At 39.1% G+C, this 26820-nt stretch overlaps 1 protein-coding gene across 10 annotated transcripts in view; it reads left to right on the forward strand.

Moving 5' to 3' along the window:
* The first annotated feature begins 819 nt into the window (after positions 1-819).
* PIK3CA (phosphatidylinositol-4,5-bisphosphate 3-kinase catalytic subunit alpha) overlaps positions 820-26820 on the forward strand; it is a 50968-nt gene continuing 24967 nt past the window's right edge. For 6 of the 10 annotated variants that reach the window (XR_005933422.1, XR_005933424.1, XR_005933423.1 and 3 more), the window contains exons 1-7: positions 10803-11099; positions 18934-19347; positions 20873-21082; positions 21770-22020; positions 23645-23890; positions 24718-24803; positions 26682-26787. Coding sequence is in view for 5 of the 10 variants with exons in the window: in XM_041126856.1 (XP_040982790.1) it covers positions 18996-19347; positions 20873-21082; positions 21770-22020; positions 23645-23890; positions 24718-24803; positions 26682-26787 (1251 nt within the window). In the remaining 5 variants the exon portion in view is untranslated. Of the gene's footprint in view, positions 1065-6457; positions 6739-10802; positions 11100-12746; positions 13044-13461; positions 16075-18933; positions 19348-20872; positions 21083-21769; positions 22021-23644; positions 23891-24717; positions 24804-26681; positions 26788-26820 lie in introns of those variants that run through there. The other 4 variants (XM_030028528.2, XM_030028527.2, XM_030028530.2 and 1 more) reach the window with 4 other exon arrangements.

A 26820-nucleotide genomic window follows, 5' to 3' on the forward strand; every position in this document is an offset into this window, starting at 1 on the left:
GCGAGGCCGGCGCTCCCGACGATGGCCGGAGCCACCTCGACCCGGCCCCGGCTGCGAGTTGGGTCCCGTGCCGGACCCCGACTCGAGGAAGAGAATTCTCCCCGGCCGCGTTCGACGCCCGGCTCCGACGCTCGCTCACGCGCGTCTCTCCGGGGGAGAGGATAAATATCCCTGGAATAAACGGCGATTAACCAAGATGCCCGAGCGATTAATGACCCGTGTTGTCCCAGCCGCCTCCCTCCCTCCCGTCACGGCCTCAGTCCGAGACCGTCCCTCGCTCCTCGTGTCCCGCTGGCGCTCGCCGAGCTCCGCCGGCCCAGCGCTCTCCCGCCAGACCCCGCAACGCCGGGGAGCGGGCCCCGAAAGCCTTCTCCCTCGTCGCTTCCCGAGGGCGCTCGCTCGGTAGGCCGGGACCGCGCGCGGTGACCCGAGCCCAGCGGGTTTTTAAGGAAAATTTTTAATCCGGTGGGGAAAAGGGACTCGGCCAAACCCGGGTTTTTCTGTGCCGGGGGTGAGGTGAGGTTTTTTTGACGACGAACGGGACGGCGGTGCGGTGCCACCGGAGCGGCGGCTCTGAGGGAGCGGGGGCGGGGCGGCCGCCTTCCCGCGCCGTGACGTCACGCCGCGCGCCCCCCCCCCCCCCTCCCCTTGGCGCACGGCGCGCGACCCCGACCCTTCCTCGTGCGGCGCACGCGCGCTGCCCGCCGCCTCCCCTCCTCTTCCCACCCCCGCTCTCCCCCCCCTCCCCTCCCCCGCGCGGTTCCACTTCCGGCGGGCGGTCCCATCCCCATCCGGGGTCAGGGCCCCGCTCCCTTCCTGTTATTGCCCGTGCGGGAGGCGGCTCTGTGGGAGCGGCGCGGGGACCGTCCGGCCCCGCTTCCGCGCAGCGCCCGGAGCGAAGCGGAGCGGGGGCTGGGACAGTTACCCGCCGAAGGGTGCGGTGGCGGCGGCGGCTGTGGGGTGACTCAAGGAGTTGCGAGTGGCTGCGGGACGCTGCCTGGCCCAGCCCTGCCCTGCCCGTCGGGGCGGCGGCTGCGGGCCGGCGGGGAGGCCGCGCCTGTGAGGTGAGTGAGGCGGGGGTCGGTGGTGGGGGTCTTCCCCCCCAACTCCCCCGGGCACGGCGGCGTTCTCTGGGGTGTCCGGCGGTGGTCGGGGGCTTGCCGGCACTCTGGCCGGGCGGTGGCGGAGGGGAGCGCCGGTTTCTGTAGGCTGTGGGGCGTCTTGCTCGTCTTCGGCGGGCGGAGGGGGAGGCACGACCCTCGGGCGGGTCGGAGCGCGGCTGCGTCCTGTTGCGGCGGGGCTTCCCTCGGCCGGGAAAGCTCCAAGGCGTTGCTCCGCCAAATCCCGATTTGTGGGTCTCCCCTCGTACGGACGTGACCTGGGAGAGGAAAAAAAAAACGTAGCGGGTTGTCGCTTTCGGGTGCGACTCCCCCCACCCCCGAAATACAGCTGTTTTCTGTAAATGTGTTTCAGCAGTTGTCGTGATGGAGCGTATGCGGGCTCACGGTTGGGCTAGTTAATGATACTGGGAGCAGAGCCTCTTACAACTAGGGGTGTGTATGAATTGGCGGCATGCAATCTCCTGTTTCCAGCTGCAGTCCACTTACGGTAGCAGTGTCACATCTGTGCTACCTGTAGCAGCTTCGTATTTTATACTATCTAGAGATCTGTTTTTATTGATGTTAAATATGAAACTGCTGTTTCTTACCGGTACTTGTGTGTTTCCTAGTAGACAGTGTTAACACAACTTTGACCAAGCTAATACAAACTGCAGGTTTGTTTTTCTTTGGGGCTTGTGTTGCTGTTTTCAGCACTCCTGAAGTTACTAAAATGTCAGGCCTATTACTTCTGTTGCTGTTACTAGTATGTCCCTGTAAATTTTTTCTCTTCTGTAACTCTTTTCTTGTGGACTTTAAAAACATGATTTGAATAGATGTTATTTTATAAACAATGCATGTTCAGAACAAGCACAAGGAAAGCATATGTTTAAAGGTAGATGGTATGGACTACAAAGCTTTGCTTGAGTTAATTCTGCAGTTACGAGCATTCTGCAGTGAAGTTGTAAAGGAGCGGTAAACTGGATTCTGAATTTGGATTTTGTTGTACTTAATGGAAGAAATCTGGACTCTGTTCTGTTAGTTACTTGTACCCTCACACCCCTGTTTTGAGCTATAGCAGGCTTTCAAATTCATCATGTTGGATGAAGTTAGAAACTTTCCCATCATGATCTGAACTGTTCTTTAATTTCTCCCACCTCACAATTAATTTACAGAGATGTTCTCATACTTGTTGCTTCAGTTGCTTCCATGCTGCAATTCTGTAATGCACTGTAATAAAGTCCCCCTCTTGTTGTGTGTAAACATCATTAGTTCCTAGGAATGTTCCAGTACTCGGGACGATGGGATTTAATGGTTTTGTCTACTGTGGGGAACTGACTGGATAAGCTGTTCTGAAATAAAGCCCCCTGTGAAATTAAAGTTTCACAATAAGTAACTTTATTCTCAAACAATAACATTGGCAAACTTTTCCAGAGTGGTTAGTTATTTGGAAGCATATTTTAGCCAACGACATCACGTAGACAAACCATGCATCAACCAAGCTCATAGTGTTTACAGAGGAATTTATGAAACCACACCATTCCTTATGTGATCAATTAAAATGTTCTGCTTTTTTGTTAAGACAATAAATATGGCAACTTCAGAGCTGCAGTTGAAATTTGACTGGAGCAGATGCCCTGCATTTCATAGATGTTAAGTTGATGCCTTTCTTAGCAACCTGGAGACAGTGTTTCGTGTTTTTTCAAAGCACACTAAGCCCAGCCTACAAATCCATGCTAAGGTGTTTTAGTTGTTTGGCTGCTTCAAATTGTCATTCTGTGTTAATGGCAAATTTGTTTTACTTCTTGTTGCAATTTACTTGTGTGAATAATGGCACAGGGTGGGTCGTTTTGTTTTTTTTCTGGAGTATTACTTGGGAAAGGTGGTGTAGCTGAGCTGTTTACAAAGCAATTGTGCTTTATTGGAAGTCATAAAGTAGTTCAGTACTTAGTTAACTGTTTCTCTGACAATTGGGCTCTTCCTGCTTTCTGGAAGCAAATGGGGGATACGTCTTCCTGGATAACTCACTTTTTAAAGTTTCTGGAAGCTTTAGAATAGGAATTTCTACAACAAGCAAGGGTTTCACGCTTTACCATCATGCTATCTCACAAGACCGAGTATGTCATAAGAGGCTTCCAGTAATTGGAGGATGATCGCACCTTTAAAAGGTGTTATCACTGTTGCGGTTTAACCCCAGCCAGCAAACACTTACTTGGGAAGACAAATGCCATCGCTCCGAATGTCCACCCCTTCCTCCTCCTTCCCCCAGTTTTATACGCTGACCATGATGTCATATGATGTCTGGAATATCCCTTTGGTCAGTTGGGGTCAGCTGTCCCAGCTGTGTCCCCTCCCAACTTCTTGTGCACCCCCAGCCTGCTTGCTGGTGGGGTGGGGTGAGAAGCAGAAAAGGCCTTGGCTCTGTGTAAGCACTGCTCAGCAGTAACAAAAACATCTCTGTATTATCAACACTTGTTTCTAGCACAAATCCAAAACATAGCCCTGTACTGGCTACTATGAAGAAATTAACTCTATCCCAGCCAAAACCTGCACAATCGCATAGAGAATGGACTTCCTGATCACGGGTGTTCCTTGGATTCAAATGTGTAGTGTGTGTTTTCAATGGCTTGGCCACCTGTAATACAATTTTGAACAACCTTGATGATTATCGTAGTTTTAACTCGGAAAGAAATTAAAGTTATCTATAAACGGCTAGACAACAAGCCTAAGGCTGACATTTAGTCTGCAAGAACTGCTTTCTTAAAAAATTTTGTACATAAAAAGTCAATTTGTTATGTAGTCTTCTAGGCTTTTGGTGCAGGTTCTCTGGGTACCAGGAATACTTGGATATCTGAACACCTTGCAAATATCAGTTGCTTCCAAATAGAAGATTGTTGCTATTGCTTTTCTTGCCTGTTTTGGGGTAAAGGAAATTGGGATGATGATACATTAATTCTAAATCATGCAAAAAATACTGGCATCTTGTAGATGGGTAGCATATGTAGGTTTGCTTTGCTTAGTTGAGTATATTAGTGAAGGTTAACAAGGGTTGTAGTTAAAAGTACATTTGAAAAATGTTGTATTTTGGTGAGGGGAAGCTAAGACTTTTTTTAAACTTTGATACTAACAAGGAAACTGATTTTTATGATTTATAACTGGAGTGGGAGTAATACTGCAAAATTAGTCTTTCCAGTTTAGTCTTAAAATACCATTATAAAACTTAAGTTTTGTCTTGCTACTTACTGAAAAGTGGGTGAGATCTAGTAAATCTCCCATTGAGGAAAAATGGGCCATATGTGCATCTTTTGTGTCCATGATTGAGTTGGAGGGAGACGATTAGGGAAAGAATAAGAGTTTGTACTTTGGCAAACTGAAGAAACAGACTTGTGCCTAGTAGCATAAGCTAAGGTAGTGTTTGTTGGGGGTTTTGCAGCTTTTCATGCATTGCATTGCATTCCATGCTTGTGGGAGCTTTGTCTCGTCCTTTTAAAAAGCCAGACATCCAGCTGCTCCAAGTGATGATGCCTGTCTGAAATTGTAGCTATGGCTAGAAGAGGCCACAAAAATATTTACGCTAAAACTGGATGGGAATTTTCTTTTGCTTTTTAAGTTGAATGTGTCATGGCAAAGCATTCTGTTGCAAGTCTCTCTTTGTAGTATCCTAATCCAAATGTGAGCAGCGGAGAGAGAAAATAGATTTCTGTTGATACTTATTTGGACACCAAACCTACGTGAATTGTTTTGAGTACAGGGTTGGTCCAGATAATCTCCAGAGGTTCCTTCCAAACGAATTCATTCTATAAATCTACTTCTGAACGGTTAATGGAGTGTTAAACGAACCAGAAATAATACTCTGAAGTATAACTGTTTTTTTCCTGCAGCACTGCTATAGTATTAACTTTAAAAAAAAAAAACAATGCCAAAACAAACACCCCCCCCCCCTGCCACACACACACAAAAACCCAACACAAAAGCAAGCTCAACTGGGGGGTAGAGGGAATTAAACTGCTTTAAAAAAAAAAGGGGGGCATTTTCATAAATTCTATAAGTTAACTTGTGGTCAAATGGAAATGCAGCAGGCTGAGTACAGTTTATGTAATTCTGGATCTTGTCTTCTCAGTCTAAGCAGTACTTAATGGTTTTGCAGCCAGTATGTTGTTTTATTTTATATAGCATGCATTTATACTTCAATTCTAAAGTATTTTTCTAGTTAATTGTGGATGCAGATTTTGTGAAAGGCAGTCTAAGAAGCCTGTGTATTTGAAACAAATGTGAGGGACAGTGGACATCATCACTTGCTCTGTATTAAGAGCATTCTTTACTTAAAGCCAGTAAAGCAGGGAGTAAAAGCACTTAGGTGAATTAATGCCTGCTAAGTACACTTGCTGGGAATGCTTATAGTCTGTTTTTGAAAAACTGTGCTCAAATACCTGAACTCTAGAAATGTAAAAATGAAATTCAAAGAAACCAGCTTACCTTTGTGAAATTGAAGGGGGGAGAATGGTGGAGTACCGTGGAAGCCTTCACCTCTCTGGCATGTTGCTAACTTGCAGCAATAGAAGTAAATGACTACTTCAGTCTAGTTTAATAAGAACAGTTGGGTCAAACATAGAACTTGAGGTTCAGCGATCTCTTATTTCATGCCCCATTGCTTTTTGCCGGTGGAAGGTTAGATACACCTCAAAGAGATTGTTTGGATTTTTGGTTTTTTTGTCTATCCATTAACACTTTACCTTAAATTAATTTATATTCATGGATTTTTATGTAGGGAAACTTTAGCAGTTTTGCTTACAGCTTCCGATTAAAGAAATGCTTGCAAATGTAGCTTTTGAGGATTGTGAACCACAAAGCATGTTTGTCAAATTCAGGAGACTTACTGAATTGACTAAGATTTACTGTAAAGTTTCCTGAGATTGAGACAGCTGAGTCACATTATTGGCTGTATGTTATGACCCTCTTCTAAGGCAAAGAAATGTAGAGAAACATCCCTTGGGTGTTTTCTCTCAAAGTCCAAACAGAAAAGAAAGAAAACTGGAAGGTTGCCTCCTAGATTGTACAACATGTCAAAAAACTTATCTGTCATTGAGACTTAACTGTTTTTGTTACTTCCATACTAATTAGTCAGTCTTTTGCCAATACTTAATGTGGCAGTTAATGGTGATGAATGACTCTTGCCCCATTCCATACCAAGTCTGTGCCTGATTTTTAACTCTTGCTGTTAACTTGGGTCATGGTCCTTCCAGAAGCATGGATTTTCTGCTGAGATTGCATTTGTTGTCTTGGAAAAGTGTCTTGAACTATCACCTGTTTAGCTGTGGATCCTTGCAGAGGACTTGTTGCGACCTTATTCCTTCTTTTAGCTATTAGCAGTCAACAAAGAAACAAGTTTTTGAGCATCCTCAAAATGCAAGAAACCTTGAATGTTACTGAAAAGAAAATATTCAAGATTCAGCATTTCATCTGAGACTAATCAACCATAAGTAGAAATACCTGCCTGTTCTGTGATCTGAATATAATGGAACAAAATTTTCTGTGCCTTGGGACTTTGACATCTGACTTGCTAGAAAGGCGAGGAGATGGATCTCTGCAAAGATGTAGGCAAACCAAACACTGAACGCTTGAAAATACAAGCACAAAAAAGGTAAGAATAAGCAGAGAGTGAAGACTGGTTTACCAAGCAAGCAGAGTAGAGATGAATTGTTTCTTTTTCAAACTCAACAAATATGCTTTGTGTGATGAGATATGTTATTATCCAACTTCGGTGCTTGTGCCATTAAGTTACTTTTCGTTAAGGCTGGAAAACACTAACTTGACTTTTGACTACAGGCATAGTTTAAAAGATTAAAGTTAATAGTGCTGACATGAGGAGAAGTTTCTAGATAGAGCTAGTTCCCTTTGGGAAAAGGGAAGTAAAACTTCCATGCCAAGTACTCTAAAATATGCTTCTTGTGGTCATTAAACTGTTTAGATTATAAAACATACCAGTTATTCTTCATTTTTTGTATTTATGTTCCCAGCTCTTAACAGAATAATCCGCAAATGTTGTGGCTGGGTTATAAAAGAGGAAGTGATACTAATAAAACTGAAAATTGCTCTTATGCTTGCTGAAAAGTTTATGTGGATGTTGAACAACCAGTTCCACTTACCAGTTTATCAAGGCAGTCTCCACTGGTGATTAATATATTGTATTTTATCTTCTTGCAATTTCCTGCTGTCGCCTCTGAAATCTCCTTCAGTTTTGACGTTAAGTACTGCAGAAGAGCACTTGTACCAAGAAAACCTCTAGTGTCGAAGTGAAAGAGCTAATTTTTAAGCAACATCCAGACATCTTGAATAGTCTTGATTGTGGTGTATAATTGAGGATGTGTCCCAATAGGGTGCCTGTGAGTGCCACTTTTAGTCTAGCAAGTTTGTTACAAAGATTGATTTATAATAAATTATGTTTGTGTTTTGGTGTGAAGTAGTAAGTAATATGTGAAATTGAAATGCTGTCATTGTAGGTAATAAACTTAACCAGTTACGTGAAATTTTTGATAAGTGGTCGCTAGCTAAAAGAAAGCGCTTAAAATGGGTTTTAACATTTGAATTGAGAAGGTAAAGTTTAACTGTTTTTTCTCATGTTTAACTGCTTGCCAAGGTTGTGGTTAGTAAAATTCTAATAACTTGTCTTCATCTTCAACTTGCTCTGAAATAGAGGGTAAAGCACTAATGTTGTTATCACTGTTTAGCAGCACTCCCTTGATCTTAGATAACTCCAACTTGGAATGCTTTGACGTGTGTGGGAAGACGGCATAACTACCACCAAGAGATAAAGGATAAAAACGAAAGCCAACAAGAAACAAAATGGCACAGTTGATAAATGAAGAAAAGGATAGCAAAACCTATTCCTGACTGTGAAAACTTCTTAAATGTGTTGTCAAATTACTTTGCAATCCTGCTCTTCAACTCTTCCTTCATCACCTGTTTTCCAAACCTCTCATTGTACATCAGCAGATAGGATAGTATCACAAGCAACTTCAAGGTGATATGAGAAGTGTAACCATTATTACAGCTTCTAATCTCTTGCTGTCCTGGTATGTGAGCAGGTTATTTATTTAAACAACAAAAAAAAGATGATTTGCAATATAGTAACCTTTCCCTAATTGTTTTTTTTAATGGGTTGAAATTAAATCCAAAACACTTAACCCTTTGTGGTCTTCCGTTCTATCCCAGGGTTAAACTTTACCAGGCTGAAAACTGCTTTCAGTCTTTTTTCAATATACACACCTACAAAAACATAAATGGCATGTTTCCAAAGAACCATGTATTAAAAATACTTCCTTGTTTGTGCAGATGTGTAAAGTTCTCTTAATAGCAGTGGCTGACTACTGCCACTGTCTTTTTTGCTTTTTTAAAATAAAGGTCTGTCTTTTTAACGTGTCCCTCTTACAGAGCTCTGATTGTAGTAGCAGGCAGCATGTGCCTTTGTCTTGAAGTGTTCAATATGGATATGAAAGTGATGTTCCAAGCTGGGAGGTTGAGAAATCTTTAAACTATTGTGGAGATGTTGCTGGAATTCACTGTTTAAATACCTATGAGCTTATGTCACTTTCTTCTGTGTAAAGTTCATGTTAATTGCAAATATTATGTATTTAGACAAATATTAGCCATTTCTTTCAGATGTAGTAAACACAAATTGCTGGTACCCTGGCCTCGTAAGAGAAACAATTTGGGTAACAGCTTGAAGTATAGGGAAGAGAGATGCACTAACAACAAATTTAATGTCTCAGTAGCCCTCTACTTGAAATCATGCTTTCGTGTTTGCACAACATAGGGTTTGCAAAGCAGATGCTTCTAACAGATACGTACAGAAATGATAAACATTTGATTAAACATGCTGAAGAACCATTTGTCACAGTTTACCGTAGCTGTTTTTATACTTCAGGCTGAAGCATGCAGGACCTAATGACATACATAGTCACAATGAATCATGTTTGTTTGCACTTCTTGAACACGAATGCAAATATGTTAGTGTCTCAGGAGTCATGATTGTTGCTTTGGCATTCAACCTGTAAATGCAGAGAAAAGTCCTATTCAACCAGAGTCAACAGCTAGAACAAGAAGAAACCTATACTCCTTAAGGTTTTGGAGAAACTTCAGTTTCTTTGTAACTTCTATAAAGCAGTCAAATATGCTTACAAAATCAGTAATTCAGTCAACAGTATCGTTTCACACAGAAGGCCCAGTTTTCTGATGCGCTTAGGTCCAGTACACCTGAGGGATCTGTGACGTTTGGGGAGATGAAGCCTGATGGGAGCATGTAGTAGTGCTAAGTGCTTTGCAGCTGAATGGTGTCCCACTGTGCCACTCGCAGACTTGGTTTGTGGGTTAGGCAGGATGGTCTTGGTCTGCTGCTGGAGTAAATGAAGGTCTGTTGATAATATTTTATGGAAAACTGTTGGTGCTTACCTTTCAGCAGGGTTATCATCTACGGCTAAATAAATATTTAGTTAATCACCATTTACTGTATCACAAACAAGTCTACTGGGGAGTAAGTACTTCATTATTTCTAACTGACTCTTGAAATGCCGTGGTATTTTGCTGTTGTGATTATAGCTTGCGTAGAAGTAGGCAACTACTTCTACAGGGCAGGGTTTGCAAGGAACTGGATTTGTTTGCCTGCTATCTTGTCCTATACAAAGACACATGGAACAATTTAAGAACTATATTGATTTCAGCTGTTTATAGGGCAAGAGTGTTTAGCTGCAGAATTGAAATTTTTCATTATGGTGGCTGTGCCTTTGTGTTAACTCTGCCACAAACTTCCTTCTCTCAACAAATGGTTTTAAAAAGGGGGTTAAGAAATACCTCAATGGAGAATGTGTTTTGTTTTTTCAGTTCAGGAGCTTAAACAAAGAGAAAACCAACCCTACTTCCATGGCTTTTGCTGAGGCGTGTGGTTCCTTACAAATGCTCTATCAAAAGTGAAGTTGCATCCCACCCTCTGTTTGCCAGTAAATAAAAGATAATGATTTTTGCTAATGGAATTCAGTAAGTCCATGCAGACTAAACTCATACTTCTAAAAATGCTGTTTGGCTACAGAAGTCAGTTAAGATAGAATAAATTGAAAGCTAATTTGTACTTGGATTACAAACAGAAACTTCTGTCTTCCAGTTCACTGTTCTATGCTTAATATTAAAAATCTGCAAAGTTGCAAAAATAATGCTATCCACTGCCACTCCAAACCTGTTTTTTTTCACACGTTAGTTGCTTTCAGGGTCTGGAGTAATTTAGTATGGAAGAAACACTTTATCTCAGTTTAAAGTTGTTGTCTAACTCCCGCCTAAGAAATGTTACATGGGAAGTACACAATATGTTGTAAGTCAGTCTGAGTTTGATGTCTTTTTCAGCTGCTTCTTAGTAAAGGAAGGGCTCACATGGTGGATCTTTTGAGTAAAGATGGATGTAAATTAATAGATTGGGCCTAATCTCAGTCAAATTTTCTTACGAATGCACATTTCTCTCTGTGCCTTCCATCTAGAGGAGCTGATTGGGTGAACGTTGTAGGCTGAATGCTCTTGATACTGTTGCTTGTGGTAGGGAGGCAAGTGTAGGGGTGTGAGGAGTCTGGTGGTTTATTGCAGCTCTTTCCCTGCCCTTCTAGGTAGGGACAGTGGGAGAGGAAATATTTCCTCTTTTTCAATACAACTGGAGGTTCATCTTGCTGCAGCAGAGAGTTACTTCTAAAAGCCAAGGTGACATGCCTGGGGGAGATCAGCACCAGGAAAAGGCCCAGTATCAGAGTTATGGCTCTGCTACACAGCTGCTCATGTTGGGTGAAGATTCAGACTAGACCAGAATGCAGAACACCTGGATTCATTCTGCTCTGGGTCCTTGTCCTTGTCTCTGTGCCAGTGCTTCCTGTTTTTAAAGATCCTGTTTACTGTCTGGGTTCCAAATATCCCGGGAAGGTGGGAGGATGGGAAGAAACATGAAAAGAAAAGTAAACAGCATTATTTAAGGTGGAGTTTTATATTTTGATATACATGCTCAGCTTTTGTTACCTATCTAATGTAGTTTCATGAACGGCATTCTCAAGTAATCTTCTGTTTACATTGTCTTGTGCTAATTTCCAGAAGCAAAACATTTCTGCATGTGAAAACTGGCATTGAAGCCCTTAGTATTTGTAGCAAGGAGCAGAATGTTGTTTGTGGTGTGCTTTTACTTCATGGTCTTTCTGATGTTCACTTAAAAAAACGTTTTCCACCCATATAAAAGAGTATTAAAGAAAAATACGTAATCAAAGGAAAGCCTTATTTCTATCGGTATGAAATGGCATGTTGCTCTGATTTTGTTGCCGAACTTCAAGGCTTTTGATTTAAAGAGCATGAAAGAATTTGAGTGCTGCTCCCTGAGCTTCAGAGCGCACACCTAGCTGTGGAGGAACAGCTCCAACCAGAAAAGAGCCGAGTGGGAGAGTAATTCTCATCCTGCTACATAGCAAGCCAAGCTAATCATTGAAATAATGAGTAAGCAGATATGTGAAGTCTAAAGAGAAGATGTGTTGCTTTTCTAATTCTTTGTGCTTTATGACTACTAGTCTTCTATAAGTAACAAACTCTTTTCCTTTGAGGTGCAGCTAGAAATGGAATTACTTAATGATTTTGGACTAAAAAGGAAGATTTAATTCCAGGCTTTCCTTTGTTTAACAAAGGGGGGGGGGATAATCTGCCTTTAACTGGAAGAAAATGTTCTAGGACGGACATTCTGCTCTTGGTATGTCATGGGATCCCTAGGGAAAAAGCACAATCGTAGTGGGAGTTGTAGAGGTCACCAGCAACTTGCAAATGTTTGTTTCTTGTGATCCTGTTTTCATGGCTCCCAGATAATGAGTGAAGCTATAAACAATATGCCTGCATGGATGGGGGAGGGTGAGCAAGGGGATTTGAAAATAAGAATTTACAAAGGTTTTTTGGTTTTCTTGGGTGTCGGGGGGAAGAGTCTAGCAATAGTAAATCTTTTTAAACTGTTCATCTTGGTTTTGTTTCAGCTGTTTGATCCTGTATTTTTTCAGTAACATATTTTTATATATAGATATATATAAAATATATAAAAAAACCTCTTGGGCAATACTTTATAGCGAGGTTTTTTTTGTTTTTTTTTTTCCCCAGGGTGACCTTGCCATTAATTTTATTCATGGTATCTGGAAGTCACTACAACCAGAATCCAAGAATGCTATATTCTGAAACAAACAAACAAACAAAATCTGCATGTAAGATAACTTTAAAGAAAACAGCTTTAAAACATAGTCAACCCATGTTCTCATATCTAACTAAACTGAAACTTCTTTTCACTAATTTCCAGTGAGATTTTACATCCACAGGAAAGAATGATCTTGTATTTCTGCTGTACTATAATTCTACAGATGCTACCAATAATGTTAGGGGCTTTTTAGCTCTGTCTAGAATGAGGCAAAGGTACTCAGCACTGTTATTTGTAGGGAGGAAGAAGTAGGTAACTACAAATAAAATTTCCTGTTTCAGAAGGAAACTAAAACACTAAGATGTGTTTTCGACAGTGTTAAATCCTTCTGTTTGTTTGTTTCCCTTGAGCTGCTGTTTGTGATCAGATAAGAAATTCTGCGTATTTGTGCCTTTTCTGTGAAATAAGGATGAAAGCAATACTTAAGAAGACATAACTGCAATACAACAGTGTCCTGCTTTCTATTCTAAACAAAGCAATATTTCTACTGTTTAAATCTGTGTGTAATAATGTTTTCATAGAGCACAATTTCAGACATCTTTGTACTAGCCTTCCTGGATTTTGGAAAAATGCCAGCTTGGCAAGCAGGAAGAACAAAAGGACAGTACTGAAAATATCTAGTCCGGGGCAGTCTTACTGTCACCACACAGCAGGTTTGGACAGCAGCAAAATTAGACAGGCAACTCCGCCCAGTTTTCTTCATGGTGAGTTTTGGAGTGCCTGATGTGTCTGAAAATGACAATAAAACATTTTGGTTTCTAGGAAGTTTGAAATGTTTTGCATTCTGAAAAGTGTTACTCTTGTCCCAAGAATTTTTTTTTATCCATCCATCCCCCCCGCTTTGTTTTGGGGATTCCACAGAAGTTTAAAAAAATCTTATTTGGGGACATAGCTGTAGTTGATATTTCTGTTGGTTTGCTAGAGAATAAAGAAGATCATATAACCTACACATGAGTGCACAGTAAATTGGAATCTATAAACGTAGTTGGATTGTTTAATGAGTAAAAGACTTTTTTTTTTTTTAAGGTAATGCTAAGAGTCTAGAGGAAACTTCTACCTGGAAAAGAAATCACAGGTAGATGTAAATCCTAATGAGCAGCTCGTTCATACCGAAAATACTGCAAATTATTATAAAACATTGCTATGTCCTGTCTATGACAGCAATGTAATGGGATTTGTCTTGTGACTGGAAAAACTAACAGACTTCAATTAAAGCGTAGTAGTTTACTGAATGACTAACTCAGTTTCAAGTATGGACTGATAAAATTGTATTGAGTGTTTAGTCTATCCTTTTGAATTGATTTTGAAACACTAGCTGATGTTTATAGCAATGGAAAATTATTCAGTTGTCTCTGTCACTGGAATGTGTACCTCTTTGCATAAGCATCCCATACTTTATACATTTAATACAGTATTACAGCACAGTACACTTCTGCTTCTTGCTTCCTTCTATGCTTGCTAGTTTTCTTGCTAGTTGGTATATCATAGATAAAAGAATTTCCTTCTTGCAGAGTGTGAAGAGTAACTGTAGGTACTTGTGCTGATGACAGACAACCTTAATGATAAGTCTCCTGAAGTGAACAAAAATTTTTTTCCCACTAGACTGGCCCACAGATTTGCACAGTGGGTCTTCACCTGCTTTACAAGACATATGTGTTAATGTTAGGTGGAATTCTTCTCTTTGGAGAACATGCTCACAGATAGTTTACAAAACAGAAGAAAAAAGCCTTACCAGTTAACTGTGGTGTATATATATCTCTCTCCCTTCATTGCTAAATATTGATATTTTTGGGGCGTTGGAAGAATGTTTGTAAGTAATCTCTAGACAGTGAAAATCAATTCACTTCATCTAATCTGTAAACAGATAATCTGTAAAAATGAGTGTTCTCTTAGCAAGGAAGGGTTCTCCACACTTTCTCATAGAAGAGCTCATGAAAGGTCACTTCTTGTTTGCTCATTTTTGTAATGTAGATTCCATCTGTACTGAAGGGTGACAGTCCTTCCTTTTAGCAACATATATAAAACTTAGATCAGTGACGCTCCTGTTTGAGATTCTTCTGGCAAAATGTTAATGTACAAAAAAAACCTTACAGCAGAAAAAATACTGCCAGGTTGTCCTGCTGAGCTATAGATGCACAGGGCTTTTATGTGTAAAAGTGTGGTGAAAACAGCTGCAGTAGCCTCGCATGTCTTTAGGGGAAAATACACGTGGGGTTTTGACTGAAGTTAATTTGTCCCAAGCTTAGGTTGCTTTAATTATGAACACAGAAAGTACTTCTTTGAGTACTAATGTTAGGAACCAGTATTAATTCTCCTGCAGTACAATTCTTCCTGAATTTCTCCCTCACTGAGCTCCATTCCTCAAGGGGAAGGAATTCTTTTCAGAAGTAGCAGCAGACTTTATAATGGTCTCATGTAAACTTTTTCAGAGTTAACATATTTGTATGTCATCAAGAAGGCATTAGAAAAATAATTGTAGGCTGTAACTTGTAATAAAATACTCAGTAGAATGAAATTGAGTTAACCATGCCGTTGTAGTTCTGCACAATTCAGTGCTGTGAGGTGAAAAAACTGTCATAGTTTACTAAAACCATATTTTCTAAACTTGGAATCTCTTATTCTAAATAAGGGACTATATCAGACGATAGCCGATTTCTATCCTGTAAGAAAATAGATTATATAAATTAGCATTAATATGATAAGTGTATCTGGAAGCAAGTAGGAATCTGTATTTTGGGAGGTATGTTGCTTAACTTCCCTCTTTCTTCCTCCACTTATAGTTATTATTTTTGAATGGAGTTTCAAAATTTGATCATTCCTAGGTTGGGTGCTTAGCAAGGTTGGTGATGGAGAACATGCTGAATGGATCAGGAAGGCTGTAATGAGTTGAAAAGAATGTGATTTGATCAGTGGGTGTTTTTGAATTTGGCCTTTCTGACCATCTGTGGTATCCCAAAGTTTTTGGCGGGGGGGGGGGGGAAGTTTTAAGGTGTTTTTGGAAGGTCAGGGATTGCAGGTGTGATGTAGTGTTCATTTCAAGTGTTTGCATGTACCCTTATTTGGATTTAAATAACATCGCTCTAGATTTCTCTTAAAATTATAGTCCTTTTACTGTCAAAGAACATAATTGATTCTATTTATTGCAGGCAGCCTTCCAGATTTGGAAGTGTACACAGAAACACAAGCTGCCAACTATACTTCAAAACTGTTTCTGTTTACATTTTTGCTTTCCAAATCCAAACCCTGGAGGCGTGCTTACATGTGCAAGTAAAATGAATGTGCACACAGAATGACTATATGCACTGTTCCAGCACATGTCTGTACCCCAGTTTAAAACAAAAGCTGCTGTTTTGGTGCAGTTGCTCTAAAAAGAGTGTAGGTTTTGGGGTGTCCTATTTGGACCGTTTGCAAATCTTTAAAGAAATGGTATTGAGTTGTTGTTTAACATTTGAAATTATTTAAAAAGCCAAGGCTGACATTTATTTTGAAAAGATACTTGTCTAAAAGGGTTTAATATGTGTGTGTCCCAGCCATGCCTCTGTTTCTTTATTTGCAATTATTGGTGGGGAGGGAAGAAAAAGTTGCAGTGGAAGGAACCACCATTCTTGAAGCTGAACTAGCTCAGCACTGCTGCATTCATGCTCACTCCCCTGTGTGGACACTGGTGTTCCTCTGACTCCATGATGATCTCAATAAGGCAGCTAAAACAGCAGAAGCTAGCCCAAGAAAGGAAAAGTGAGTAGTTTTCTGCCACTTTAATCCATCTGACCCTGTAACAAGCTGGCTCAGGGAGCACTGGTGCCAGCATGATGAAGAATGCGAACACATGCCTTGGACAGGGAGAAGATGGGCTCTTAAAACTATCGGTTCAGAGGAGCCTCAACAGGATTGTGGAACAGAACTTAAAAGACTGCTGGTATAAACTCAGTCTGTGTTGTGAATATTTAATTTGATTGTGGTCCATCTATATTATCATCGTTTGTATGTGTGGACAGAAAAGTTCTTACGACTGCATGTTCTTGTTTTGGTTTTCTTTATGCTGGTATATGTCTTAACAGTAATGTGTTTCTGCCTATGCTTGTAATTAAGAAATGTAAATAAGCCTGTGACTCGTATGGAGAGGGAGTCTTGTTCATGCTTTGTTCAGTCAAAAAGATGCTATTTAACATTCTGTGTATTTCTTTTTATCTGTAAACTGAGGATAGTTATCAGTAATCCAGAATTCTCCAAGTTACTCTAAATGGTGTTATTTGGGTTCATTTGTAATGTTTTGTAATTGGTAAGCTTTCCAAGTTTGGCTCTTTTAAATACACTGTGAGTGTGCTTAGAACTTTCCATTTCAGCATCTGCTCACTGCAACTCTAACAATGATGAGGAAAATAAAATAGCTTCTTTAAGCTCTTTTTAAAAAAGTCAGTTGCAAAGCCCTTCTAAATATGCATGAGGTGTTAGTGGAAAAGCATTTTTCTAAACCTGCAGTGGCACTTTAGTACTTTTGTTGATATTTTTAAAAGCCCAAACTACAACTACAAAGGAGGGATTAAAAAAGACAACCCTATTGCTACTTAGAGTTGCTTAGGAAGCAGTGGATTTGGGAAAACACCATTTTCATTCTAATGCTTCTTTTTAAGAACTGAAGTGTGGCAAAAGCAGGTACTGGATGTACTTGGAAGAAGACTTTTCAGAAAATAAGTACCAAGGCATAGAAGTGCAGAAATGAGAATCATGGTTTTATTTTTTGACATATATAGAATCTTTTTATATATTTATAACTTTATATGTACACATAAAATGTATTTTTATATAAAATATATCTGTTAAAAAAAAAATTGCTGAGCAAAGGGCAAGCATAGCATTCGTGGCTTTTCCACAGTGAGAGCTTTCAGAAAGCTGGTGAAACAGAAGAGATGTGTAGCTGTTGGTTTGGGTTTTTCCCTCCTTTCTGTTAAGAAACTAAGATAGAGGCGCAGTCTTAAGAGGGTGCTTGACTTAAAAGGTGACTAAGAATGGCTTTAGAACAGTAGTCTCGTAGTTATCCTAGCCCTGTGCTTTCAGGACACTTGGTTGATGGAGGAAGTGTGTGGATGATGGACTGCACATGAGATGTCTGTTGATAATATTACACTCTCTCATAATGTACATGCTGAAGTTAATGAAATTACAGGCTAAGTATAAGTAATGCACTCTTCAAGATTTGCATAATGTATGATGGCCTTTGTGGTAACTTAATATTTTGCAATGAGAGCTTAGGTCTACGGTATGTTGTTCAGTGAAAATGCTTTGCTGCTCAGTGATGGTCAGAAAAGCAACTTACTAGGAAAGCAGTAGAAAATATAAAGTCACTGTGTAAATGTGTGCTCACTTTGGATCTTGAATGTGGTGTGCGGATACGGTCGTTCCCCCTCTACTTGGCAAAAAAGGTATGGTAAAGGTGGAAGAGATACAGAGAAGGTGACAAGGATAACAAAAATATAGAATGACTTTTGGGCAGAGAAGGACTAAATAATCTGGGACTATTACGGAAAAGTAGTAGTGGGGAGGACTTGATGGATCTCTAGAATTAAGAGCAATGAATGCAAAGATAAAGAACTTCATTTCATTACAAGAAATCTAGGAGATCTACAGGTGAAAGTAGCAGGCTTCAGAACAAAGAAAAGCAAATATTTTGTAACATGGAATGTTCTCTCTTCTGCTCTTTTTTTGGCATCTGTTCTTGGCCACTGGGCTATAAGACATCTCTGCTCTGTCCAGATACAATTTTTCTTGTACCTACTCTAAGCTGGCATAAGGCAGTGCTGCTAGAAGGTCAGACACGTGTTCCCCTCCTTTCCTTTGGCTTGGCAAAGACATTCATGTGGCTGCCAAAGGGAACTAGAACAGGGAATTGATCCTAAATAAAACAGGCCCAACCAAAAAGTGTTAATGGAGCTCAGTTCTTTTTTCTCGTACATGGAGAAAAGGGTTTGTTGCTGGTGTTATTAGATTATACTGATCTCAAAAAGCTAAGGGCAAGTTTTATGTGTACACGGATTCTTAATCAAGTTTAGAGGGTTTTAGTAAATACTTATAACTGTTGTTAATGCTGTTTGAATACTTAAGAGGTTTGGGATGAGAAAAAAATTTTAAAAATTGAAGCATTAGTTTGGCGAAGCTGAGCAGAGCTGATGGTTTGTATCTTATCCAAATGATAAATATTTCTCTTTCCAAATTAAAAATGTGAAGAACTGAGTTTGAGATTTGTTTTAAAATTGCTGTAATAATAATTCAAATATTATGTATTTTCATCCCCCATGCTATTTAAGTGTTCTAATTGTAAATTATAAACTTCAGGTTAAAAAATCCTCTATTTTTTAAAGACCATATGCATATTGGCATTTTTTTCCAAACTACTGTGATGCTGCTATTAACGGTTTCATTTGAGTAGATATTTACATCAAATACAAGTTCCTTAGACATCAGTTTTAACAACTTTATGTAAAATATACCCATGAATATTCTTCTACAATTATAAGTGATGTTTGAACAATGTTGTCTGAAATTCCTTGTGATGGTCATGTTTTAAATTTAATATTTAAATTTCTGATTTTTACTTAGGTTTACTCGTACGAATCACTGCTTGAAAAACTTCCAGTACAGAGTTATCTAAAGACTTAAAAATGCCTCCACGACCATCATCTGGTGAACTATGGGGCATCCACTTGATGCCACCGAGGATCCTTGTGGAGTGTCTTCTCCCAAATGGAATGATAGTGACTCTAGAATGCCTCCGTGAGGCCACCTTACTAACTATTAAACATGAACTCTTCAAAGAAGCAAGAAAATACCCTCTCTATCAGCTCCTTCAAGATGAATCTTCTTACATTTTTGTAAGTGTTACGCAAGAAGCAGAAAGAGAAGAATTTTTTGATGAAACACGGAGACTTTGTGACCTGCGACTATTTCAGCCTTTTCTGAAAGTCATTGAACCAGTAGGTAACAGAGAAGAAAAGATTCTTAATAGAGAAATAGGTGAGATTATCTTTATTTAAACATAGCTAATCTGTTTAACGGGCTGCTTCTCTTCAAAATACAAACCAAAGAATCAAAATGGGTTGTTTGTCATGTGTATCTAAGTTTGCATTTTGTAACTGTCAGTTGTTGCATGAAATGTGCAAAGATGCTGATCATAGTAAAATTGACATTTGTAAACTGCAAATTAAACTTTTTTTGCTGTTCTGTTTCATTCACATGTAAAATCTTTGCTTTGTACGTATTTCTAGTTGTATGTGGGTTAGAAGGTACTTTTTTACTTGTCTCTTATTAGCAGGATTTCATATTATTGCAGAGCAAAGCCTGTTCTATTGTTTGGGAAGTCAATCTTAATTTGTTTTGAAGTTTACAGAATTGCAAATTCTGGATTTAATTACAAATCTTAAACCACATTTGCGATAGAACATGTTTTAATACTGCTCTATCTTGCTTAGAAACTAAAATTTCAGAAATGAGGTGTTTCCCCCCTCTCCTTTCCTACAAAAAGAGCATGGGGAGGGAAGGGAAACAAAAACACCTGAGGTTGGAGGGGCAGAGGGGAGACAAATTGTAATGTTTTGAATCATCTCTGGAGTAGCTTATAATTTTCCATTATCCACTGAGAAAGCACAGGGAGACTAGTGTATGTTTCACCATCTAGGTTAAGTATCTAAATTCAGGCACTAGAAGTATACCTACTCCCTTTTAGTTGCTAGCAGATGTACAATTGCAGTGGTAGAGACTTGTCAACTGGAAATACTTGTTCTGGGGTGCTCCTAATTGTTAAATTATTTAATTGTTATGAATGCATCATAGGTAAACTGTTTTGTAAAGCTTAACCTGTTCAAGACTTAGGGAGAACAGTGGTTAGCTAACCATGCAACAGGACGATTGGAAGTTTCCATTTGAACATTCATGCATAAATGATTGTATATGCAAGTGATCTCATTAAAGTAAATGGAATTAATCTGAGACAGAGGACCTGAGAGAAATGGACTCTTATTACATGACACTGTTGCCAAAGAGCTAAGTTCAATATCTCTTGGAGTGCTTGTCACATTTTTAAATAGTAGTTCATCAAAAAATTGAATAGCTGTCATTCAGTTGTAAGCAAAGTTGATTTTGGTCCTAATAGCTACCAATAGTCCTGCTAGGGTTTTAGAAAAAACTGGACATCACGGCTCCTCTGGTCCACTTCAGAAACCTTGTGCTGCAGTTTATTCCTGGTCCTTTTCCTTCAGGAGGAGTGTTAGCTGTGAGAGTGGCGATTTAAGGCTTCCAGGATCATCAGTGAATGTACACCTGTCTTCTAACCTTTTTTGTGACTGAAGAGTGCACTTAACTCTAGAACTGAATTGTTCTTGAATGAAGTAAAACAATTATCTATACCAGTAGAAGCCAGTGGTTGACACAAATATTTTAGGTGTGTTTTGCTTAAAGCGTGCTTTTTCTGTCACTGATAGAAGGAATCTTTAGCTTTAATTACCAGTTACAATTATTTCCTCATGCTTCTTCAATACTGTAGGTTTTGCTATCGGCATGCCTGTCTGTGAATTTGACATGGTTAAGGATCCGGAAGTACAAGACTTCAGAAGAAATATTCTTAACGTTTGTAAAGAAGCAGTGGATCTTCGAGATGCCAATGCACCACATAGTAGAGCGCTATATGTCTGTCCTCCAAATGTAGAGTCTTCACCTGAGCTACCCAAACATATATACAATAAACTAGATAAAGGTAAGCTAAATATTTATGATAGAAACAATGTTTTTCAGTGATTGAAATCAGAGTACAGCTGGTGACTTAGGTAAATCACTGTTTTACATGCTGTATTTAGTACACTCTAGCAATATCTTACCCCTTAAGTTATTCAGAATAATTTTCTTGATACAGTGTAGATTCAAAAGGAAGACAACAAAACTTAAAATTACATTTTTTTGCTATTGTAATAACTGAATCTTGAAATATAACTTGGTAAATAGAGGTGACTTTTTTTAATGGGTAGAAACGGCTTGTTGGCCTTGTATTTTTCTTTCCTCTGACATTCAGTAATGTGGAATTAAATGATACTGAATTGCCAAGTTATCTTGCAGTCCTCAAATGTGGAACAGTTACTGCTGTTTTCTTGAAGGCTAAATAGTCCGTAGTATTTGGTTAATAAAAATATTCTTAACCTCAAGGGGTAGAAGTTTGAATTTACACTAGAGTAAAAAATAAACTGAGCACATGTAGTTCCTTGTGGAAGCTGTAAACCCTCTGTCAGTTTAGGCTATGAATCTTGTCTACATCTTCTTTCAGTAGTACTGCAAGCAATCCTCTGTGGTGAGAGGGGGTGAGAGTTGTTTGTTTTGCGTTTTTTTGGTTTGTTAGTTTTGAAACTGTATTGAAAATGATAGGCCTAACATTATTTTACATTTATTCTAGGGCAAATTATAGTGGTGATATGGGTAATAGTCTCACCAAACAATGATAAGCAGAAATACACCTTAAAAATCAATCATGACTGTGTGCCTGAGCAAGTTATTGCTGAAGCAATTAGGAAGAAAACGCGAAGTATGTTGCTGTCATCTGAACAACTGAAACTCTGCGTCTTGGAGTACCAGGGCAAATATATTTTAAAAGTGTGTGGCTGTGATGAATACTTGCTAGAAAAATATCCACTGAGCCAGTATAAGGTGAGTAACATAACATAACAGGACTTACTTTGAAATACACTAAAATAATCCAAATTTGCAAGGGAGAGAAGTGATCAATTTTATAAGTGGCTTGCTTTTTCACTAAATTATTCCAAAACGTAGGAAGGAAAACTGCGTGTATCTTTAAACTAATTGGCTAATGCATGAGTGCAATGTGCATATTTGTTGCTGTATGTGCTTTGAAGGCGGGGTGTGTGTAAAGGTAATTTAAACTAGAATTTATGTCACTAGTGTAATTTTTATTCTTTGAATACAGTAGTTTACCTCTAACATTAGTGATAAATCAGTGGTAGGTACTTTCAGAAATAGCCTAGATTTCTGATGGCAAGAGATGAGTTATGCTTGAATGGGGTTGGTGTAATACAAAAGGACATTCAATCAGATGTTAAATTATGAGGCAACTGTTGCTACTATGAATCTTGTCCCTTCCCCCTTTAGGGGTGGAAAAAATCTAAACAAACTTACATCTTTAAATTTTTTGATCTTGTTAAAGGAGTGATAAACTTGCAGCACTAAACAAATTGTTGTTAAGTATTCCTTGTGGCTGTCTGTCCTTCATTGCCTGGGTTTTGTTAGTGCTGTGAGTGTAAGACAGAACCGCTGACAGAAGAGCATCTGAGCAGCCCTCTCTGGAGCAGACAACAATGTTACCCTGTAGACTTCCTGACAGACTGCTGCTGCTTCCTCTTTGAGGAATGTATTGTTGTAATAAACAGCTTCCATTCCTTCATCTAAAATGGTTGACGATCTGCTCTCCAGGGCAATGGAGGAGAGAAGGGAGCTGGGGGGATCCTGAATAATAGGAAAAGCAGCTCTATTCTGTGGGAGCTGGGGAACAAGTGCAGGCATACATGAATAATTTTGCACAGTCATCTTGAGATCAAACACTAGACCTATTTGATCTAGCGTGGTTTCTTCAGAAGTATCTGGTATGCCTTTACTGTGCCACAAAAGAGCTTGCTAATTATACTCCAGGGCTGGACCTGTCTTAACGCATTGTGTTTTGTGGTACTGTTGCCAGACTAGTTGCTCTCAGCACTCAGTCCTGAACGGACACCATTACAGCTAGAGTCTGTCAGGGTCGGTGCTGAGCGTAAGCTAATAAGCACAACTGAACCAAAAATTAATGTGTCTGCCATTTGTCTTGTGCTCTCTGCCTGTGACTAGGAGTATCAGTGTCACCTGTGCTAGGTCTGCACCACAGCATGCTATGCAAAAGCAGCTCTGCTGCTTCCAGGAACAGCTCTAATCTGGAAGCAGTCTGCTTTGTGCTGCACTGTGCCGGAGCAAAGGAGCGCCACAAGAAGCCTGACTTGTCATTTTGTCACCTCTGTTCTCTATCTCCAATTCAACCTTCCACAGTTGTTAGATGCTATTCATATCTCAAAATCTGTATGAAGCACTGCTGTGCGATCCTACCTAACAATGTATTTAAACTGTTGGATGCTATAACTATAAACACCGTAAAGGGCGTACATACAGACACAATAATAAGCTCTTTAAATATGCTTTTACTTTTATATTTTCCTGAATATTTTTATGTATAGATTACCAAGAGTGTAAACTTTCAAACATACTGAATTTTGGTTTTGTTTTCTTGCAGTATATAAGAAGCTGTATAATGCTTGGTCGCATGCCCAATCTGATGCTGATGGCTAAGGAAAGCCTATATACCCAGCTGCCGCTGGACACCTTTACAATGCCATCTTATTCCAGGCGTATCTCTACAGCTACACCCTATATGAATGGAGAAGCTACAGCCAAATCCCTCTGGACTATAAATAGCGCTCTCAGAATAAGAATCCTCTGTGCAACCTATGTAAATGTGAACATTAGAGACATAGACAAGGTAAGGGAAATGCTGTATGGCATCACATGTGGTTTTCAGCAGCTCACGGTTTCCCTCCGGAGTTTTCTTTTCTGTTGAAGTACTCAATTCTAAAAAATACAGCCATGTTTTAGCATCTGAAAACTTTTGTATACTACTTAAAAAGTGTGAGTTGTGGTATTTAGCTAAACAATCTGCCTGGTAGAAACAGGACTCAGTTTCCATAGTTCACTTCAGCTAAGTATGTAATGGATAGAAAAACAAAACCTATGTTGCTATCTATATTCTAAATAATTATTACGTGTAAGAATGTATTACAGTAACTGGCAATACTCCTGATGAGGGGATGCTGGATAGTGTGCTGCTATCTTTGTTTTTGAAAAAGGAGGTATGGGGGGATTAAGGAGAAAAGGTGGGTAGGGTTCAATTCCATTGAAGACATACTACAAGCCTGGCTCTCTAACTTTCCTGGGATTTGTTCTGTCTTTTTTTTTTTCCACTATGCCTTGGCACATGAAGAATTGAGAATAAATTCCAGGGTTTTTTAGTGTTCATTTCAAGTTTATTACTGTATTTTTTAAGAACTAGTTTTGCAATTAATGAGGAAAAAAAGACCAAAACACTTTTTTCTAGAAGGATATGCTTATATACTATGCTTCACACCTTACAGAGCATGAATGAATTTGGGTTGGGGAGTGATGGGGCTGTTTGGTTTTCAGTTTTGTTTTTGTTTTTTACTTGATGAAAATAAAAGGATAATATGTTGTAATCATAGTATATGTTGATAGTGAAAAAAATTGTGTATAGTAACATTTCAATGATAGTACTAATATCGACATTGTTTTCAGATCTATGTTAGAACAGGTATCTACCATGGAGGGGAACCTTTGTGTGACAATGTGAATACTCAAAGGGTACCTTGTTCTAATCCCAGGTAAGCTAAATACTTGAATGACTATAGAGAACCTGACTTCCAGGGCATCATAAATGATAGCACTGAAGGAGTAATGGCTTGACTTAGCTATTATTCAGGTAGAGCTCCTTGGTGGGAATTCCTTGCCTTAAGTTTTGTAAAAATATTTTTACATATCCCTGTATTTATAAATAGAAGTAATTTAATTAAAACACAAGTATTTTTGTGTCTCATATAATAGTATAGTTTATTTACTGAACAGATTTGGTTTACATGTGCATTTACAGTTGCCTCAAACTCCAACATATTTACTCATTAATACTGTGAAATGAGCATAGCTCTGGGTGACTCGGCTCTGTTTTTGACTGTAGATCAATAGCAGGTGTTCCAGTTGTAAGGTTCAGATTTCACTTTCAGCATGAGGCAATGTGATGTCATGTAACCTGCAAACTTGTTTCATTGAGGTTGCGTGGTATGTTCTAAAGCAGAACCACTGAGTGTGGAGAGATAGGTATCATTTGCTAACATGGAAGTGACTGCCAGATCTGGGCTGATTATTTTCAGGGGAGTTGACCTACCATCAATATCTGGAAAAATACATCTACTTAAAAGTGCAAAAAAGTTTTATATGAGCTTATATAAACATCTTGAGAACAAATATCTAAAATATGTTCTCGTAACTTTGACTAATGAGGAGGTATGAAATTTCAGCATCTGCTAGGATTAGATGCAAAGTATATGTTCAGAAGTAATTTTTGACTTGCATTTTCTGTCTGACTTCATGTCTTAATACACTTTGAAACTTTTTTGTCTGTACATTTTATAGGAATATAATCAGGTTTTATAATTAGAGGGCCTAATAATATACATAGTTGTTGAAAAATAGCTTCTTCCTCTGAGCTGCCCCAAATATAGCTATACTTGAATTGATAGTTTTAACTGTTTTAGAGAGAAAATCTTCTTGGAGAGGTGGTGATGGGTATGGCTTGAAAACATGGATATAATTACACATATCTGTATTATATAAAATGAACATGTAAGAAAAGTGAGTTGAGGTTTATCTGCCAATTTCTTAGAGAAGGGCTTTGACAGTTATTTCTTTGTAAAACTTTGCTTTTAGTAGCTACAAACACATTGAAAAAATTAATGCTGTCCTTGGAAGCTGCTGCCTCTTCCAACTGAGAAAATACAGCGTGGCAATCCACTTAGGAAAAACTGTATTCAAAAGTTCCTCCTCAAAAGCACAGTTCTACCAACTGAGAGATAAAGTCTACTTAGAGAAGTTCATGAAAACAAAATATGTATTCCTGTAGAACAAACCTGTGCTCTTTTTACTATGGTAAATAGAATATTATTTGAGTTAGGAATATTGCTTTGGATTGCTGTGTTATATTTGTGTTATATTCCCATCTTGCAGTTATTTTTTTATTTCCCAGCAGTTCAAATTTAGTTGAGTTCTGAAAGCTATGCCACATTTTTTCCCACCTGCTTTTTTCCCCAAAGTGAAAAAGAATTTCACAAGGTAAACCTTACATTAGTGTAGCACATATGCAAATCCATTATCTTCAGGTTGCACCTATGCTTACAGTTGCAGCCAGTAGGGTTGCAAGAGTGAAAGTGAATGAACCTATTACTCAGTTTGCAGGAATTGAATCTAGCGTGACTTTTTAAACAGTGTTGGTGCTAGAAGGCTATTTGGGGAAGTTTCCATTCCCAAAGGAGTATATGGTGTCAAATGCATGTAGGAGGACCCTTCTTCAGTAAGAAAGTGTACTCTTTATACACGTATACAGTTTAGGCAGGAATATAACAAATGATTTTCAGTATAACTGTTGATTGAATGAAGTTCTCTCCATGCTCTCCTTTAACCTGGTTTTATTCTGCTTTTTAATCTTACAGATGGAATGAATGGCTATTGTATGACATGTACATTCCTGATCTTCCACGTGCTGCTCGGCTCTGCCTTTCTATCTGTTCTGTTAAAGGCCGGAAGGGTGCTAAAGAGGTAGAATACTTAATACACTTTAATACACTAACA

Source organism: Aquila chrysaetos, chromosome 10 (assembly GCF_900496995.4).
Source record: "Aquila chrysaetos chrysaetos chromosome 10, bAquChr1.4, whole genome shotgun sequence".
Lineage (NCBI taxonomy): Eukaryota > Metazoa > Chordata > Aves > Accipitriformes > Accipitridae > Aquila > Aquila chrysaetos.